The sequence below is a fragment of the Lampetra fluviatilis genome, chromosome 30 (assembly GCF_964198595.1).
Source record: "Lampetra fluviatilis chromosome 30, kcLamFluv1.1, whole genome shotgun sequence".
In the NCBI taxonomy this organism is placed as follows: domain Eukaryota; kingdom Metazoa; phylum Chordata; class Hyperoartia; order Petromyzontiformes; family Petromyzontidae; genus Lampetra; species Lampetra fluviatilis.
In genome coordinates, this window is record NC_136304.1 from 5,272,764 (window position 1) to 5,285,394 (window position 12,631).

Genomic DNA, 12,631 nt, shown 5'->3' on the forward strand with positions numbered 1-12,631 from the left:
CAGTGATGTTCCGCTGGCTCCGGCTCTACATTGATACAAGAGTGAATAGAAAAGTAAAAAAAAAGCCAAATGTTCATGATACTCACACAATTAAATAACAAACATTTTGTATTACTTTTGCAAAAAATAAAGGCATTCTTTTTGGGTATACCTCGTACAATGTCGAATGTCACAAAGGGGATAATCGTCTTGTAAAGTTGTTGTGTTTATGTAATTTCTTTATGTAAATACTCTTTGGTTCTTTCGGTAAAGTCACGTAGGTATAAAATAAACTAAATCACGACGTTTCGGGTGCAACACAAGCGTCCATCATCAGGTGGGAAAGCATGGTCTGCTGCTGAGGCAGACTGTTTAAAAAAAAATAAACTTTTTTAATAAAAATTTTTTTAACAAAAAAAACGTTTTTAACAGTCTGCCTCAGCAGCAGACCATGCTTTCCCACCTAAAGATGGACGCTTGTGTTGCGCCAGAAACGTTGTGATTTATTTTATTTTATACCCACGTGACTTTACCAAAAGAACCAAAGAGTATGGATTCCTGCAGTCACGAAAGCTTCAAATCAAGATTCTTTATGTAAATCGATTATACATGTTTGGCACAGAGCGGTACTGTTAGCATGTAGAACATACACTGCAAAGGTTTATTCAAATCATTTAAATCAACACGTTCCAGGACTCACAATGTTTTGTATGAGAGGTTATTAAATGAAAATGACTAGTTACATCCCTTCATGTCTATTAATTCTGTACTCGGAAAGTAAATGGTAATATGCCTATTGAGCTGCATTACCGATGAATCTGCCCTTCAGACCAGTTGTTGCAGCCTTATATAATAATAATAATAATAAAAATGGTAATGTGTGAATATTAGGAGGCGATTCAAAACGTCCCTCCACCAACCCTTACTGTGTCCTCCCGCAGAGCACAGGTTCCATTGCTCTGCGGGAATTCACGAGGCTCAGCAAACCAAATCAAGGCACGTGACCAAAAGACGCGGAATTGAGTAAAGAATGCAGGCCACATAAAATTGGAATTGAACCGTTAAAAACAGGTTTTCTCATCCTTATTTAATGTATCGACGTGGGCACTGATCACATTCTTACTTGCAAAAAGCTACCAAATGACCTGGTTAGGCAGGGACAGTCCTGTGTCCCAAACGATTGTGACATTCAGAGATTTTGTCCCGGTTTCAAGTATTCTGGTTCCCAGCTTGACTCATGATACATAGGGCAGGACTGCCTGGGTATAGGGCAGGGTTGGCAGAGGAGTGGGGGGGGGGGGCACGAGCGAGGAAACTCACTCTGTGAGTGCCGCTAGTGGCTGAATGAGTGTGGCTATTGATATATGGGCAGGTCTGAAGGAGGGAGGAAGCTGACTCACCCCGTGTTCTGGTTGAGCCTCCCAGAAACCTGGTAAGCTTTACCTTTCCACAATCATGATCAGTGACATTTCTTCTTTAATCATCTGTTCCCTCTCTCCCACTGCCCTTGAGTGGGGTGCACAGTCAATAATCACTGTGCTGAAACGTTCTCTTAAAATGTTAAACTATGACACAGGGCAGACATGAGCCATTCGAGGCTTTATAACTTACGCCTAGCTAGCTGTTGTACTTAAGAGTGAAGTTAGGAAATAGATGACATTAAAATGGACTTAAATCTGACACACAATAGCTAGAGATGATATCCAACCCAGGAATCGGGTCGAAATGAGAATTTTGGAGATGGGATGGATGCAGCCATGACCCCTTCTTGGTAAAGGAATAATAATAATTGCAGGACAATACAATTGAATTTGAATTTGTATAGCATCTTATTGCCACCAAATTGCAAGATTCCGAACGGGCCAAATGCGAGCTTTCACTCTGAAGTAAAAAAGAAAATCCACCTCAATTGCAATGCGAGTGTTGCATGTAATGCTGATCATAAAGTATTTTTGCTACCTGCCTAATAACATGCCAGGATCAAACTCTATTTCCAAGGACTGCGAAAGAAAAGCAATTTACATTGCAAAAACAAAAGAAAAAAATTATTCACACCAAACATTCTTCAAAGACATAATCATTATGTACATCGTCTAATATACAACACAAGAGTGCAAGCAATAAAGTTTCCATGCTCTTCTCTCCAACAGTGCAGCCACGCACTTACGCTAAACGCAACGCTAACTTGACAGGGAGAAAACCCCACCATCTCGGCTGAAACTGCCACTTTAGCACGCTGTACAACGTTGTTGAATTAAACGAACGTGCAGTATTTGGATGAATGCTGAGCCAGGTTCACACGTTGACGAGGCAACCAAAACTCACACAAAGGTAGATATAATGACTATTGGTGTGTACGAATTTTAATGATGTCTCCAGCAAATAAATGATCTTATTTAACAGGTTTTGGCCGTGATGCTGCAGACAGCCACATTTTCATCACAGATTGGATGAAAAGTACTTTAGACAACGTGTGAATCGGGCTCAAAATATGGTTGCTTTTTGCTTTGTGTAAATGTCTGCCAAAATGGTTTCCGTTTTTATATAATCTATGCGATAACATTTACTGTCGCAGCCCAAGAACGTCCAAACGATTCGCCTTATCAAGCATGTCTGTGTTACCCAGAAGGCAACGTGTCGTTGAAGGGCATGCAACTGTTCAATTGTCGCAGTTTCGGGGTGGCGATTCGATTGTATCGTATTGAACACGTCCATTGTGTTGTTTCTCCGGGATTCTTTTTTTTTTGTTCTCAGCGATTTGATGAATTGTCACGATTCGTGGTCGTCATTCGATAAAAAAAATAAAGATCCTGATTTGTCTCGTTTGTAATGTCTCCTTTTTTACATCTTGTTTTAAACAGTTCTGTCTGCTCCATTTGCCTAAATGCAATATTGGAATATAATTGTAATATCATTTATGTTAATCTAAAATCATCCAATTCTCACACGCACAGTGAAAAACGTGTACTTTTGAGTGCAAGAATCGATTTCCACTGATGAATCTACACCGTCACATTCCTCGTCTATGCAAATAGCACCATCTAGGCGATGCACTGCATTCCACTATTAGCTTGGTCAATAATTTCACTTTGACTGAACGATGTCACACGTCAGACAAGGGTAGGAGTACATCACCCTCGCGTTTAAAGCTACAATCCATTGCAATGCATTGTAGTTGCTTGTATATTCCCAACGGTTTGTCAAAAAAAATGACAAAACGGTTTAGGAATGAGTTTAGGATGGGTTTTGTTGTTAAAAAAATACTGTACACAACTACAAAAACACAGAACTGGAAAAAGGCTATATAGATATTTACGTTTAAAAAAAAAATGTGTGTAAAAACCATTACAATGCTTGCTGTATACTTTCAAACAAAATTTTATTCGGTAAAGCTAGCCTATGTTCATTTAAAATTAAGATTATAACTTTTATGAATAAGTTATTAACAAAAAAAGACCCACATGCAGCTTCCTATTTCCCTAAAAACGGCATAACAGCAAATCCTGCAAGGAAATCCTGTTTTTGTTTATCGGGTTGCTGTTGTCTTGTTAGCTGTTTAAAAGTGTCCATTTATAACTACTTTGCACATCACAGCTGCATTGGGAAGTTCCATAGCCCACACAAATAAAATAAAAAAACTGGGCTTACACAAACCCCTTTTTAAAAAGACAATGATACACCGCTGATTATATATTTTAAAAATTCACGTCCTTTTTCTGTTTTGCTCCAGCATGGTGCAGGGGAGTTGGAATCCACTTGTAAGGCAGGCGGCTACGCGTGCCTGATTGTATACTTTCCCTTCTGCAGCTGAGAGATGTACAGCTTTGACTTGCTGTTGTCCGACCGCTTGATCCACACCTCCAGGGTGTTGATGGCTGTTATCGTAGCGCTACAACGGCAAAGGCACGATCCAAAAACAACTCATTAGTTCTAGTAACGTGCAAATCATAAAAACCTCACGCGATTTTATCATCATCATAATTATTGATACTACACTTGTTTACCCAGTAAGGCCTCACAGAGTGTCGACACTTCTCAGCAAGGTCCTTCCACGTTTTCATAGCAGGGGGCGGCGATGTTGCTACTGTGACTGGAGTAATTTGCAGGTAATATTTCAGCATTGGGAGGTTTTGGCTAATACCGGCTGGATAGTGGGTTTTTTGTTCGCAATTGTAGGAAACTTGGAAAACCCACGGAAAACCCATGCAAACAGGCAGAAAACATATAAAATGCATGCAGAAATGTGCCCGAGTAGGGAACAGAACGCCAGGACCTTCTTGCTGTGAGGAATAAATGTTACCATTGCACCACCGTGCTGCGCATAACACGAGCGATGACTAAAAAAACATGATTATCACGAGAGGTGATGGAAAAAAAAAAGTTAACTGTGGGCAGCAGAGGGCAGTCAAGCAACATCCATTGTATTGGATTACTGCCTCACATTAACGCTCCCCAACTTCAACAAACCAGCACCAACTAACGTGGTAAAGTGTGGCCAATTAACCCCCATGACAAGTATGCCGTTGGTAAGGCAACCATGTACACTTTCGCTCACTGCTGTGAAGGAAACATTTTCTGTACTCGTATACATGTGCATATTGACAAAGGAATACCGTATACATGTTCACTCCTTAATTCCTCCACCCTTATTGAGGAGGAATCAGGTGGACTGAAGTTATTCTACCCTTGCTCAATTCAAGAAGTCTGAACTTTCCCTTATCTATTACACCTTCAATAGGAATGATTGTTCATAGAAACTTGGCATTTTTGGCCATTGGGCCTGTGGTCTACAACCGTCATAATACAAATAACAATAATTACAACATGTAACAACGCAATGCCTGATCCACAAAAACAAAAGAGACATCACAGCGATACAATCCGCTACTCCTGACGCGGATATCTGGCTTGACCAACTGAATGTGACATTGTAGTTGTTTCGATTTAAAGCTTTCGTGACTGCAGGGATTCATCTTCTTGGTTCTTTCGGTAAAGTCACGTAGAAGGGAAGTAATAAAATAATAAAAATAAAACATAATATTTTATTTTTATTATTTTATTACTTCCCTTCTACGTGACTTTACCGAAAGAACCAAGAAGATTGTAGTTGTTGCTTTGCATGTACATCAGCCGTATGACAAGAATATAATAATAAGAGATCAGCGTGACGTACAACATTGGCGAATCGTCCTTGGTGTCGATGATGATGCTGTGTCCCCGGCCATACCAGTCACCCTCGTAGAAGAGCCTCCCCTCCTCGAAGCGAGCCGAGTATTGGTGCTTATCCTGCTTGAACACCACTGCAAGAAATGCGTGGGAAATCACACGTGGCTATGTGTAGCCCGGCCAACGCCTTCCTTATTACCAAATCATCGTGGTCATTAGCGATGTGGCATAACAAGCTATGAGAAGGATATTGGATGTGACGTGGGAACAGGCGTAGAGTACAAGTAAATGAAGAGAAATTACACTGGTCAACAAAAAAAAATTCTGGCCTGGACTTTTGCAGCTGTTTTAGACTAATTTCAGGGTGCTGATTCCAAATCTGATCTCAGATTTGCTCTATCACATCTCTTTTTTATGCTATCGGCATACCCCATTTTCATTGATTTTACCCGAAATTAACTCTGTCACTTATGATTGCAAGTTGTTGCGAGTCAGTGACTGCTTTAGTGTTAAAATATGGTGCTGTATTTTTTAGGATAGTGTGTTTATAATATCATTTTATGTAGATATCCACATTTATTTAATATTTTTCTTCTGCAGTTTTTTTTGAAAATGCAATATTTGATATCTAAAAAACCTGATGTAATAGACATAAACTGATGCCAGATTTGGAATCAGCACCCCAAAATTACCTTAAACCCGTTGGAATACCTTATGCCAGAAAAAGTGTGTTGACCAGTGTTATCAAAGCAGCCAACCACATACACTAATGGCAAAAACTGGACTTCTGACTTTGGAGAGCATCAGCATCGCATACAGAATTCTAAATGCTCAGGGACGTTGTCTGTGGTGCTGGTAAAAGATCCAGTTATTAAAGGAATTTCATGATTAGCAGAATTGCTCTATCTACTGCTAGATATATACCTTCCCCTGCCATCTCCACCTTGTGCTCTCTCACAATGCAACAATCCATCTAGCTCCTGCACACAGCCTAATGCCATCGCTCCACCTTTGCGGTGCATGTCCTCTTCGGCGTGCTCTCCTTTAGCTGCTATTCCATTGTTAGTCTCGATCGTCGGCCATCATCACTTCGAACGACGTGTCCTGTCCAAGCCCACTTACTTTGTCTAACGCCAACGTTGTCTGTAACGTGTGTATGTTCTCTGATCCATGGGTTACTTCTCTCAGTGAAATTCCAATTATACACCTATCCAAGATTATTTGTGCATCATTCAGTATTTGTTCCATTGTCCGAGTTAATGTCCACGTTTCTGATCCATGTCATAGCAAGTAGAATACAGTGACCAACAACATTTACTTTAGGCACATTGGTCATCGTTGTACTAAAATATCACTAAGTCATAGTGAAAACAACGACTATAAGCATATGTACGTCTTCAAAGCATTCATTTATAACTTTCCTTACCATCAGGTTTCCTCCTTGGCTGGCTCACTGCAGCTTTACCCTGCACGTAAAAATATAAAAATAAACATGGCTTAATATGGCAGTTAATCAGGTAGTATTAAATTGTACAGGGCATACAGATGATGTGACAAAACATTATTTCGTGTAATGAGAAAACACCGTACCGTTATCTTTTTGATAGTCGTCCAGTCTTCTAGAATCTCACTGTCCCAAAGCATATAGACGATATATGGACGTGCAAAATGTTAACGAAATTAAGATGGATATTGTAAGGACACCTTAAATCCAAAGCACAATGTAGCTGTTTGAAAAAAACATGGAAAATATTTCTGTTGCTCAACACATTGAAAAGTTTCCACTGAGTTTATCAAGTCACAAAACCATAGGGAGATTACTTGAATATAAAGGTACAGAATGCTAACAAAACAATTAGTGATATAATGTATAACATTACAGGAGTGCAGCAATGGTGCATTGGCTAGTACACAGCACTATTAACCCAGAGAACTGAGTTTGATTCCCAACTATGGCTGAACGGGTCCTGGGCAGCCCCGGTTAACCAACCTGTACCACCAAACAGCGTGGAGAGGTAGAGCCAAACAACCCCCGTTACTGATACAACATGGGGAGGCCTTCATTCAATCGTGGATTTATATAGGCTGTGATTATCAAATAACAACAAGATACCAAACATACCTCCAGGATATAAATTAGCATAATATAGCTTTAAAAGGATATCAGTAACAGTAACTGGTTTTTTTCTTTTCTCTGGATTAAACGGATCAAATTTCTTCTTCTTTTTCGTTCTGAGTTCGTCACCCCAGAGTTCTAGGGGGGGAAAAAACAGAGGTAAATACACGTGGCACATCAAACACAGAAGAACATTATACATTGTGAAGCGCAATCAGCCTTCGCGCAGATGTAACATTCCAGTCCGGTATGAGGACTTACCAGAGGTGATGTCAACATTCTGGCGGTCCTCTTCCAAACGCCTGATCTTCTCCTCCAGCTCATTTTGGACCGTGTCATACAACAGAAGTTTTTCACTCTAGCAAAAGAATCATAACCACAATAAATGTCCATTGAATCCCACCATAAGTGACACTGGCAGTGAAAAATAAGCAAGTGTAAACACACAATATATTCTTACGTAAAAACAACTTCAACTCACCTCCAGGTGTTGACGGGCACCTTGTAGCTCACACTCATACTTGTGTTTGACGACCGTCAAACAAAATTCCTTGTACACCCCTTGAAAAATACAAAAAATAAGTGTATTAATTTGTACAATAACAAACCACATTTTTGAGAATCTCAACCACCTCATATTTGCTAATGACATAGTTATTTTAACACGTAGGCTTTCGCGACCAATATTATTCATAATCAACGTTTTTCGGTTTAGATCGCGTTATTTATAAATGTGTCGTAACCCTCCACCACCCGACATGGCCAATCTGTAAAAAAGTGTCACGTTGACAAAAGACAAATAGTTCACTGCTTTAGCCCACCGGTGTGTTGAAGCGTGAAACCACAACATTTACAATTTTTGAGTACGACGTTTCGCTGGTAATTGCATCCAGCATCATCGGGCAATTCGCCAGAATGGTGAGGCTCTGCTCTGTCTCCCGTTCTTATATAGAGCAGCAGCAGGGTGACGTCATCATTAACTCATCAACTCATCAGGTGCAACGATTTGAGACGATCTAAACCCAAAAACGTTGATTATGACATAGTTATTATAATAACTGTCACAGAAATATAGCATTGCCAGCGATTGGCTCAGGGTCCACCAACCAACAGAGATGAACACTGAGCAAAGATGGTGGTTAAGTAGCTAACAATGATGATGGAGTTAACATTAAGCTTATGCAGATACAGCACCAAGATTTTTCCATGGTTACGAATACAGATGAAATGTCTTGATATGCCAAAATGCAAACCATTGCTTTGCAAACTCGCCACACTAATTTAAAACTGTATTTTACCAATAAATAACAAGATATATGAAATTAGCAGTTGTACAAAGACAAAGATCCCCTGTATAGCCTTAACAGACTGTGGGGGCAAGTGCTGTTAGCGAGCACCTATAAAGGCCGGCACGGCACAAGAGGGGGTGGGTGGCGATGTTTACATATCGCACCGGGTACTCATTTGAGGCCGAGTTGACCTAGGGGAGGCCCAGGACCGGTTCAGATAATAGTCACTGGGTGTTGGCCGTGCGCAGGAATCGAACCCGGGTCGCCAGGTTCATAGCGCAGCGCGCTAACCACTACACTACCGCTCCCCACCATTGTACAACACACGCTATCATATGCAAATCATATTACGAATTTTTTTTTATGATAGAAAGTATGGGCATTAAGGAAATTAATGCAATTACACTCGAGTGTACAGAGGTAAGTGGTCAAGCGAGACTCCTCTTTTAAAAATAAAAAGCTGAGGTTACTGTTCCCAAGAGATGTGAGGTAAGCAAGCTTGAATTGGGAACTACTGTCCTTATTCCTAAAACCGAAATATAAAACATATCCCTTTACCATTACTCCATAATCCTGACCCCACTCCCCAACTCCTAACAATGAGCATAAACCCTAACCCTTCACAAAGACCAAAGAAGCAGCAGCATCCCTTCATCTTACATAAATGTAAAGCTACATAAGGAAATGGTGGAGAGGACCACTTACATGTAAGCGCAACTTAAAGAAAATCTTTGATTGGCCAACAATCTTCTCCATGATTGGATAAAAAAAAACTGTGGGAACAGCGGTGCCAGACTAGGTCTCTATCTCCACATCTATAGGGTCGGCATTAATTTCCTTGACAAGACTCATCCACAAGCGCCTGCCTCTCAATGACACACCTGCCACCTCAGTCCGGATCTGCATGTTCTGCTGCAGGGCAGCAAGTGGCTCCAGGTATTCAGACGCCTTCCCAGTCTTCACTTCCTCAAGTTTGGCATCAACTTGGCTTATCCGCTCCCGGTAGAGCCTGGCAGTTGCAAAAAAAGCAGTATTGTCAACCTCCAGCATACCCAGAAACCAAGTTATCACCTCATGCAGCAAGTGATGTTATAAATAACATGCGTAAATGCACAGACAATGGCACAACAAGATAAACGTTTCTGAGCGGGATAATTGTTTCTTTCCACTGTAATACAAAGTCACAAATTTTCAGAAATAAAATTGATTGCATATAAATAACAATAGTATCATAATTGGTTTTTTACCCTTTCATCTGCCAACAATTATCATATTTTGCTACTGGCAAAGGAGGTTCCAATGGTGTAAACAATAGTATCATAATAAATGTATATTGCATTATTACATTTATAAAATATCTCAAACATTGGTGCACCTGTGTACACAACCCTTTTTGTCAGACCACTGTTCGATCAGGGCCTCTCCATTTAACAGATCGATCATGTCGTTTGTTCTACCCTACTTCCCCACGCTGCTCAGTGCACATTCGCGCAAGGTGCGAGCACAATCGCAGGAGGGTGATGTAGCACAGCCAACCTATGACAATCTGCTGTGCATGGCGGTCACCCATCCAAGCATTATCCAGGTACAAGGCTGCTTAACATCAGACATCTGACGAGATGGGGAGCATTCAGGGTGATTTGGTTATAGGCATTATGAATAAATAATAACGGCGATCCCACTCAGGCTGACAAGGACACAGGCAACATCACAGAATATTATACGTATGTATGTGTTGAACTTATTTCTCACAACCGCACTCACTGTTCCTTCAAGTCTGAAAATTGCCGCTCCAAGTCAGACATCTCACTGAGGCATTCGGTCCTCCGCCTTTCATAGTCCTCCTCGTTCATGTCTGCCACGTGAAGCACAAATAATAAAGCAGGTGAGCTGTACGCAGCCAAAATTCGTATATTCATACGAACCCTGGGAAGCCCCTTCACGAACAGGTAACTTGTTTTTTTGCGAATAGCTGACGCATTCTCTTACGGGAATATAGACACACAGTGGTTGAGACTGCCAGAAGCTTAACAAAACACGAATGTGTGTACTTTGATTTTATGTTACTTTAAATATTTAAAAAAACTTACATTTAGATTTAAAGCTTTCGGGACTGCAGGGATTCATATTCTTAGTTCTTTCGGTAAAGTCACGTAGGTAAAAAATGAAATTAATAAAAATAAAACAATAAAAATCACGACGTTTCGGAGGCAACACAAGTCTCCGTCATCAGGTGGGACCGTCACAGCCAGATTTGCTGCATCAAGTGAGGCAAGGATTCAAGATGCAGTCACGAAAGCTTCAAATCTAGAATTCATATTCTTGTTTTTTTCGGTAAAGTCACGTGACTTCACCGAAAAAAACAAGAATATAAAAAAACTCAGTCCTGACCATGATGCTAAACTATATCTGGCGAAGGTATGCCCTAATCGCCGCTGCTGATGATGATGAAGGAAGGCAAGGGCCAGATAGTTCAACTCTCTCCATTGCATCCAATAACAAGGAGTGGGATACAATCTCAGGAGGGGTTCTTGAGCCATAGACCTGCACTCGGGCAGAGTCCTGAATAATAAGAAATAAAAAAAAATAGCATATTATTGAAAAGGGAAGAGTTAAAAACAAATCATGATGGCTATATTATGCAAATAACATAGTGGGGAATAATTGTGAAGCTGGATTTGGAAACGGATAACGCGATGATAGACGTTTGTTTGTATTCCATCTCAAAATACTCAGTGCTGTGTGCCTTCATAATACACCATGAAGATCTGAGATGATTATAAAATTCATCAAGTTAATGATGGTGACGATGACTAGGATACACCCGGGACAGACTCATGTTTTACGAAAGCAAATAATGTTCAATTTGCATCGACGAAGAGGATTTCACTGAACCTCAAGACTTAGTCCGTGTTCAAGAGGATCCCATGCTACATTGTGATGTTTAATAATTGCCGTAGTAAGAGTTTGTTTGGCTCAGCGCGTGCGGAAACGCTTACAACTCCGCACAGATTCAACAAATCCACTGCCTTAATCCTTGCCACCGGGCAGCAAGAACAACAACAACGAAAACAATCGTCGTCGAAAGTGAAGCTAAAGATATATTTAAGCGTTCTGCAGCAACATAACAGCACTTGCGTGTGCGAATGCATTTACAGATGATCGACAGATGATTGGAATTCCATCAGGAGCAAGGATCACTCGCGATTTTTGCTCCTCGATGTGCAGTTTATAAACACAATCTACAGACATGTTAGCGCATCAGTCGCCGACAAAACGCCATACGTTCAACACCAACATTCGGCAACTCGTTAAACTTGTAAAGCGTTTAAATGTTGTATTCCGTAGCGTTTGCAACGCGGGCTGACAGAATAAACACTTGCAACTTTAGAACCACATCCAGCCGTCAGATCCCGTCTTTAAAAAGCAAACACCCAACAAACCCCACACACACACAAACCGCAAAACAAAAACTTTCAACAAACACGTGAACGCATTTCAATCGTGAAATCTAACAACATTAAACACGGAATAAAGGTGACCGAGTAGGCCGCCACGATGCCTAGCGCCTTTCCTAGCCACCTTACCCGAGCTGTCCTCCTCCTCCTCCTCGGAGCCCGTGGAGCTGCCGCTCTCCTCGTCCGAACTATCCTCATTCTCGGGCGACTCTTGATCCATTTCTTCTTCGTGGGCTTCGTCTTTCTTCTCCTTGGACTGTCCGGGCATGCCCGCTTGGCTTATCCTTCCCCTCGTTGTTGTTGTTGTGTTGTTGTTGACGCGGAGAGAACGAAAACCGCGGTGCTGCCGAAGCCGGACCCCGAACAGCGCCGCGCTCTGGTGGCGAGATGTCACTGCGGTTGTGGATGGACCGGTTCCCGTCATGGGCACGTGGAATGAACGAAAGTAAACTTTTTTGTAACTTTTTTTTTTGTCATTTTTATTTCACCTGGCATAGGCCGTCACTTCTACATACGCCAAGCGAGGTAGTTAACATTTCTAGATTTGAAGCTTTCGTGACTGCAAAGATTCATACTCTTGAGGTTTTTTCGGTAAAGTCACGTAGGTAAAAATGTATAAATAA

At 41.1% G+C, this 12,631-nt stretch overlaps 1 protein-coding gene across 1 annotated transcript; it reads right to left on the bottom strand.

The window, feature by feature from the left end:
- Window positions 1–435: 435 nt before the first annotated feature.
- LOC144943159 (breast cancer metastasis-suppressor 1-like protein) lies at window positions 436–12,364 on the bottom strand. The gene is made up of 10 exons (XM_078870387.1): window positions 12,138–12,364; window positions 10,315–10,405; window positions 9,432–9,559; window positions 7,743–7,822; window positions 7,523–7,619; window positions 7,310–7,399; window positions 6,736–6,806; window positions 6,572–6,611; window positions 5,153–5,279; window positions 436–3,868 (listed from the first exon to the last, which is right to left on the bottom strand). The coding sequence occupies exons 1-10, from the start codon at window positions 12,274–12,276 to the stop codon at window positions 3,751–3,753; spliced, it is 981 nt and encodes a 326-aa protein (XP_078726513.1). The 5' UTR covers window positions 12,277–12,364; the 3' UTR covers window positions 436–3,750.
- Between the last annotated feature and the right edge of the window lie 267 nt (window positions 12,365–12,631).

Bases quoted from the DNA above. Each gene is read 5' to 3' on its own strand.
- LOC144943159 (XM_078870387.1), bottom strand. From the start codon at position 12,276: ATGCCCGGACAGTCCAAGGAGAAGAAAGACGAAGCCCACGAAGAAGAA. The intron at 7,620-7,742 runs GTGAGTTGAAGT...TTCTTTTGCTAG, and splicing joins GTGCCCGTCAACACCTGGAG to AGTGAAAAACTTCTGTTGTA. The intron at 6,612-6,735 runs GTACGGTGTTTT...TTTTACGTGCAG, and splicing joins CGACTATCAAAAAGATAACG to GGTAAAGCTGCAGTGAGCCA.